Source organism: Halyomorpha halys, unplaced genomic scaffold (assembly GCF_000696795.3).
Source record: "Halyomorpha halys isolate HHAL.00 unplaced genomic scaffold, Hhal_1.1 Scaffold1384.1, whole genome shotgun sequence".
Classification (NCBI taxonomy): Eukaryota; Metazoa; Arthropoda; class Insecta; order Hemiptera; family Pentatomidae; genus Halyomorpha; species Halyomorpha halys.
Window position 1 is genome coordinate 92488 of NW_027109385.1, and position 7376 is coordinate 99863.

Consider the following 7376-nt stretch of genomic DNA (forward strand, 5'->3'; position numbering starts at 1 on the left):
AATAAAATTTATAAACTTAACACAAAAAAAGAAGCTTTGAAAGTTTCCTTATAAATATACACACATAAACACCATACGAAGATACTGATAGTTCCTCCTATGAACAACAGGAGTCCTTTAGTTTACTAAGTAAATTAATTCTGCTCCTTATTACTTTGTAATTGAATTTGTAATAACAAATTTTCAACAAGAAATTTTTTTTTATCTTTTTCAATCATCAATTGTAAAAACTGACACACTAATACTGAATGATCTCTACCATAGAAAAATTCAACCTTTTAAGGAATAGAAAAAAAAACATATTTCTAACTCACATGTTAGGAGTCGTGATGTATGAATTCAGATATGAATAATGAACTAAAAGAAAAATAACATCTTTTCAAAAAATCAGTGCTTTTATAATAACAGTAATCACAAGTAACTAAAATAGCAAATATTTATCAATAAATTAAGAATATCAGAATAATTAAATAATAAATAAATCATAAATAATATTTAATAAGAAATGAACTCACCAAGAACAGTGAAACATTGATTACAGATAACCGTCCAATATTATCAGCAATATATAGCTTGTTTGTTTCTTTAGACCATAATAATGAGGTAACAGCACTTCCAACATGTTCAACAGATCTATTAATAACCCTAGAATCACCATCTTGAATTTCTATAATACATGTAACTCCTTTCAAAGAAGAAAATGCAATCAATTTCTCATCAGAAGATAGTGCAATATGATTAACTGGGCCTTCCTTCAAAATACAGGGGGGAAATCAAAATACATGTTAATAAATAACAATTATATTAAAATAATTATAGAAATATTATTAAAATTGTAGATTAACCAATATAATTTTAAAATCAAAAGAGAGGCTATGATCATCGATATGTTGGAACAACATCTGAGATCCTCTAGCCAGAAACAGATCCCAGTCCGATCACACTACTTTTCAAAAATGTTTATTTCTTGCAATCCTATTATTCACTGGTATCTTATTATTTATTTAATCTAATATGGAAAAAATGTTCTTCAGTAATAGTATTAATGGGACAAGATATGGTTTGCTCAATGGCCAAATTTTATACCAGTCAAATCAAAGGGATCGGCCTCCAATACACAGTGTTTTAGTACGCACCAGAACAGGAGAGTTAGGATTCTAACAAAAGTGTAGGGAATACAGTGCCCACCAAGTCACACTGTTATCTGAACAGTGTTAAAGGAAGATAAGGAAGAGGCTTTATACAGATAGGCAAGGAATTCCAAAATGAGAAAGAATGAATAAAAAAGGATTTGTTGAAGGAAACAGTACTATAGTATAGTGTGATGAAGAATAGAAACTGATAAATTGGATTCTGGTGCTCAAGGAGTCAATATAGGGAAATTTATAATTTCTAAGGGATTAGAACAGATAAAAACCATGGGGGTATGGCTGTTGAAGAGAAGAACATGCCACCTTAACTTGGTATAATAGCCAGAGATATGCTTATGTCAACAAACCCCTAAGATAAATTTTATAAAACAATTCATAAGACCCTTTATTTTCACTTCCAGTTCATCAGTATCATCTCCTTCATATACCAGGCAACCTTTGTTAAAAGTGGGGGGAAATAAGAGAGAAGATAAGTAACTGATAGATATTCAAAAGCAAGGATTCGTGAAATATATCTTTTTAAGGATGAAATGGAACCACTTTAAAGTGCCAGTTTGGATAGCAAGATCCCATGATCAACAAAATAAAGAATGTATAAAGGTTGAGAACGAAAAAAAGGATTAAGGTTGTTATTTTCTGTTAATCAATGAAAGATTGTATGTTTTGATTAATTTTTAATAAGGCAGATTGAATGGAATAGCCAGAATGAATGAAACCTGATTTAGGAGAACATTTTCAAAGCAAAGAACATGTTCAAGGTATGAGGAAAGTTGTTCATAGATCAATCTTTCTAAATGTTGGGATAGATCTGAAAGAAAATAAATGTGTCTGAAGTCTGAAATTTTTGATCGAGAAGGAACTTTGTTCAGTAGGACATAGTACAACCTTCTTTTAGGTTAGAGGGAAAAATGATGGATATTTTGGTTTGTAAGAATGATAAAAAAGCAGAGTTTAATGAGCTTCACTGGAATAAGATCTAAGCTGTATTCATTAGTTCCTAATTTGAGGACAGAAGGGAGTAGCAGTAGTAACATGTAGGAAATAAAAATTTCTGGAATAAAAGAGAGCTTCAGGAATGGACAAATGCAAGGAACATTAACAGGAGTACAAGTAGCAGGATTGTTAAAATATGAATTTTAGTTTATCAGTACAAATAGGATAGTAATTGCAAGATTAGGAATTTACAACAAAGAGTTTTCTGATCTTCCACTTCAAACAAGGATTCAGAGCTTGGGAGAAAGAACTATGAAAGATTTATGCCTTAGAGCTGTGTTAGATTTTCGAGGAATCAGGGATTCGATACAGGGATACAAAGAAAAATGTACATAAGTACAGCTATGCACTGCTCCCAATTATAGGCAATTTGTGGCAACCCCTCAGCTATTAGAAGTTGCAAGCCATTTTTAACCAGAGTAGGAATGCCAAAATTTATTTTGCAGAACTTCCAAAAGAAAAATATAAGCTGATCACAGTGGTAATCGAAATCATACCAATCCGAACTTGGCAGGATCAGTTACTTGATTCCAACATGCTCTGTCATTACAGCATAAATATAATAATATAAAACAGCAATAAATTCAAATATAAAATCCTTTACAAAAAATATCAGTAATGATAAGTGAAAATTATTAATTAATAGTAAATAGTAAATGACATTTAAAATATACGTTTCTACAAAATGAATTTCCATCAAAAGACATTTTACACTAAAAAATATATAAAATTGTAGTAAATAGAAATGTTTTCCTTTAGTGGCAAGAAACCAAGGTAAGTGACTTCATTATAAATGAAAACAAAGCAAATAAACATATTGTGTTGATGATTTGTAGAAGAGAAAAAAAGTGAATAAAATAACTTTAATATCAAATATTAATATTAGAAAAGAAATAATAATAATAAAATACATTAATTAAAGATCAAACAAAATAAATTATGATAAAAATATAAAGGAGATGATGGTCAGAAGTGCAACTAAACATTAAGCACAAAGCAATGAAATTCACTCCACATCCTCAACCATTCTCTCCTTTATTTTATCAATAGTCTACTATAATTCCATAATTAAATTAAAATAAAGTATGTCCACAGAGGAAAAAATGAACAATTTGTCAGTAATGATAACAATAATGAGCAATTTAATTCATGGAAAAACTTGATACACAATATCATGTAACAAAATATTTAATATTTTCAAATGAAAATTATAAGAGATAAAGCTATACAAAATATAAATCATAGGCAAACTAAAGTATATGCTCACATAAAAAATAAATAATGCCCAAACCTACAGTCTTTGGTTAGATGGGGATCTCATAGCACCTGGGTCAGCTATTTTTATCATTATGATCAAAAATATTAAACCTAGTATTCTCCATTCAGGCTAGAAAATGGAAGTGACCAGCAGATATCCAAAATAAAGTAATGAGAACCAAGGAGCCAGTTGAGTTACCAATATTTGCTGATTGGGTCTACCCTCAGCCTACAAGTACCTATAATGCCACATAACAAGCAATTAATAAATTAAATCTCTATAACTCATTAAAAGAAATAAATCCTTCCCAGTCAATTAATTTCCAATCCCACCAATAGGCTGGTATTTGGGTATTCAGGTAACTCAAACTTTTCAGAAGAATTAAGTTATTAGCCTACAAACAAAGAATTATAATTATTCATATATAGGATGATTTATACTTAAAAATTTATATTTTTAGTTTATTACTTTATTTGTAAGGAATACGCCATACATGATTACATTTCACATGCCACAAGACGATGTTTAAATGTAGTAAGACTTAAGAACTTTAATATAGCTTCCTAGAAAGTTTCAAGAAGTTGGTTGAATCAATTTCTTTTATTTTTATAGAGTCGGGGTGGACCATGAACAGAACTGGACCCTCCTCCAATATTTTTTAATTATTGGAGTAAAACATTCCTTAACTAGTTATAGGAACCACAAAGGATACTTCTTGATGATTTTAATTTGTTAATTTTTTTTTTGTCTAATATTGATTTAGTGGAAAAGAGATGTAAAAGAGTCCTTCTGTTATAAAAATAAAATAACTGTACCAATAAAACCCATGTAAGAGTCTCAGGAACACAGACAGACCAAATTAAGAACAGATTCAGGATACTGCTAAGATATACTAATATAATGGAAATATCACTAAAACCAGACATGGAAATTATTCTTGCTATATTTCGTTCCTAGGACTTCCTGGTAAATTTACAAGGGAAACCAATCATTAATAATGATGATGACCAATCAGTTATATAAACTAAATTATATCAAAGAAACTAACCTGAACTAAAATGGAATCACATGCATAGGTATAAAACATCAATTAGACACACATAAGCAATAGATTAGGTAAAGATCAAAAACGTGGACAGCTAATTTTACTTAAGGGCCTTAAAATTTCAAAACTATGTTAATTAACTGGTCTGTAAGCAGATTGTAATGTTATTAGTTGCAAAAGAAAAGGCTTGATGTGAAAGAAAGTTAGCTCCTGAATACCCAAATGATTCTGGTGAAAAAGAAAGAAACTCCTATACGGTGTATAATGCATAATTTTCTACTAAAACTAAAACTCAAAAATGCTGTAGCAGAGTGCCAAAGTAACAGCTGAAATCTACCTGTTGTCAGAAACTGGAGATCAGTTATCCTCTGAATAGAGAAAATCAGATCAGTATTGGTAGTAAAACCAAATAAGAGAAGTGAATTTGTATATACTGCGCGATGTGCAACAAATAAAATTTTTACACAAACTTCATCATAAGTAATACAAAACAACGTCATACTTTACTTACAAGCACTTTTAAGACTAATACTATTTTTAGTACTATTTTAACAAAGTTATTTCTCTTTTTATACATAAGAGCTATTAATAAACAAATATTTTAGTAAATAGCAAGCTAGAATATTATTTATAGTTTGCATTTTTATCCTCAGCTGTTTTTTTTTCTAATAATAAAAAAAAACATAACTTTTTTATAAAAAATTATATTACTTTCATTTAACAAATAAAATTATACTTTGACTACACCAGGCCTATAAATAGAAAAATGAAATTTGCCATAATAGATGCTGTTAGCTGTCAATGTAATTACTGTCGAACATCATTGGCACCATTTTCTTATTTTGACTTCTGATGAAGTTTTTCAAGTCACAAAAAAAGTTTCATTTAACAGCATAGCTTTTAATACCATTGAACATGTCAAATTCTGTTCCTGGAAACTATTATTTGCAGATAGTACTAATTTTCATGTTATCACTTTAAAAAAAAATGCTGCAGAATTACAATGAATGATCAGAATAGTCAAACTATTGTGAGCATGTTCTTGGTAAATCATAGTACTTTGCGTGGTTCAAAAAATTCTGTAATCTTGAACAGAGGGAGGAGAAATGGAGAAGACGGCTGAAAAAATTGGAAGACAACAAATTGTTGGGAAGAAAGACATTATTTGATGAGGGTGATGCTCAAACTTAACAATTTGAGAATCAATTAAATGTGACACAAGAAGCCATTTCCATACAAATGGAAATCATGAGGAAGTACCAGAAAATGTGAGAATGAATTTCATATAAACTGAATAAACAACAGGAAAACCAAAAACCACTAGGAACCCCAAAACCACTTTGGAAAACCAAAATACTGCTCGCCAGGTACAAAAAAAGTCATTTCTCAATCAAATTGTGTTTGACAATAAAAAGTAGAAATATTTTAAAAATCCTAAGCATAATATATTATGTGTAACTCCAGACGAACCAGCGATATCAACTGCATGGCCAAATCATTATGAATGGAAAACGATTCATTGTGTTTAGTGTGATCAGAAGCATGTGATGCAATATGAGCAACTAAAACCCAATTAAACCATTAAAACTAAATGTTAGACAACAAATCATCAATTTTAATCAAGATTTGCTTGAAAAAAGACCATAACATCGAAAGATATAACAAAAAGTGATTTCGTTTAATGATAATGCATCATCACTCACAGCAAAACTGGTCAAGGAAACAATTGAAGCATTTCATACTTATGGTGCATACTCACCAGACTAGGGTTCATCCAAAATAGCATCAATGGGACAGACAAATGCTGAGCAGCACATCAGATCTAACAAAAATTGCTCGATGACTGGTGCGCATCAAAATAAGAACATATTTTTGTCGTGACATCCACAAATAGTCAGAGATATGGGAAAAATGTATAGCTAGTGATGGGCAATATTTCAAATAAAATAAATTATTAGATTGAACTTTATTATTAGGATACATACCTTATTAGGAATGAGCTGTAGGAAAACACATGGGTCTCTTCTAAATAAATAAAGTCCTCCACTTGTTGCACCAAGAATAAGGAAATTATGAGAGACTTCAAAACAAGTGTACTGAAAAATCAATGATTGCTGAATCTTGTAAGATCTTAAAGAATTGAAGTAAGACATGAACAGCTATAAAATAAAAATATACCTTAACTCGATTTGATTTTAAAGGTCCAAAAATACAATGTAACTTTTGTTTTTCAATTAGTAAACAACTCAATTTACTATTAATTGACGACATTGATATTTAAAAAAATATATTTATAAAAATGGAACAACAACACACCAATTAACCATAATAATTTTACAATTCTAATAAAGTAAAAAAATAATAAATAAACAGGAGGTAACAGTGTTTACTACTGTTATCGACAAAGAGAAATGGATTCATGCTGTGAGGAAAACTCCCCAAAAAGAATAGTGCCTACTTTGTATTTTGAACACTAATTAAAAAACTCTTTAAGATACTTTACTTTAAAATAATACAACCTTATAATTCTAGTTTAAAAAATATATACATATAATTCAAAAGGTGAATTAGATAAACTTTATCATTATTACTTTTCCTCCCCACAGTACTTAGAGCCGATGCACATATAAATAGGTGATTCTCTGATAACGGGCTGTTAGGCCAAATCATCATCAAGCAAAACCTCAACATAAAATCAACTTGTGAAAATTTAATCTAAAATTTTTGTTCCCATTTTCGTAGCTAAGAAGATACCATGATAATTGTAAACGTTAGAAAATCATTTAATACTAAAGAACTGTCCGATTATTAATTGTAAGATCTTATAACGATAATTAATCACAATAAAATGGCATTCAATAAATATACCAAGCCATTTACATTGAAACATAATTAATTCATCCTTTCTATCAAAGTAAAAAAAAAGATG

General features: G+C 29.6%; 1 protein-coding gene across 4 annotated transcripts; it reads right to left on the reverse strand.

The window, feature by feature from the left end:
• Positions 1–30: 30 nt before the first annotated feature.
• Positions 31–6831, reverse strand: LOC136795798 (BLOC-2 complex member HPS5 homolog). Of its 4 annotated transcripts, none has more exons than XR_010843469.1 (5): positions 6626–6831; positions 6433–6543; positions 3412–3640; positions 516–752; positions 33–357 (listed from the first exon to the last, which is right to left on the reverse strand). XR_010843469.1 is itself a non-coding variant. In XM_067047565.1 (4 exons), exons 1-4 carry the CDS (start codon positions 6716–6718, stop codon positions 380–382), a joined length of 483 nt encoding a protein of 160 aa, XP_066903666.1. In that variant the 5' UTR covers positions 6719–6831; the 3' UTR covers positions 31–379. The 4 variants fall into 4 exon arrangements, 2 of the variants coding, with proteins under 2 accessions (XP_066903666.1, XP_066903667.1); XR_010843468.1 differs by having other exon boundaries at positions 39–357; positions 3440–3640; XM_067047565.1 differs by lacking the exon at positions 3412–3640 and having other exon boundaries at positions 31–421.
• Positions 6832–7376: the final 545 nt, after the last annotated feature.

Coding starts and splice junctions, on each gene's coding strand:
- LOC136795798 (XM_067047565.1), bottom strand. CDS start 6,718: ATGTCGTCAATTAATAGTAAATTGAGTTGTTTACTAATTGAAAAACAA. Junction 6,544..6,625: donor TAAAATCAAATCGAGTTAAG/GTATATTTTTAT, acceptor TTGATTTTTCAG/TACACTTGTTTTGAAGTCTC. Junction 753..6,432: donor TACAGCTCATTCCTAATAAG/GTATGTATCCTA, acceptor TGTATTTTGAAG/GAAGGCCCAGTTAATCATAT.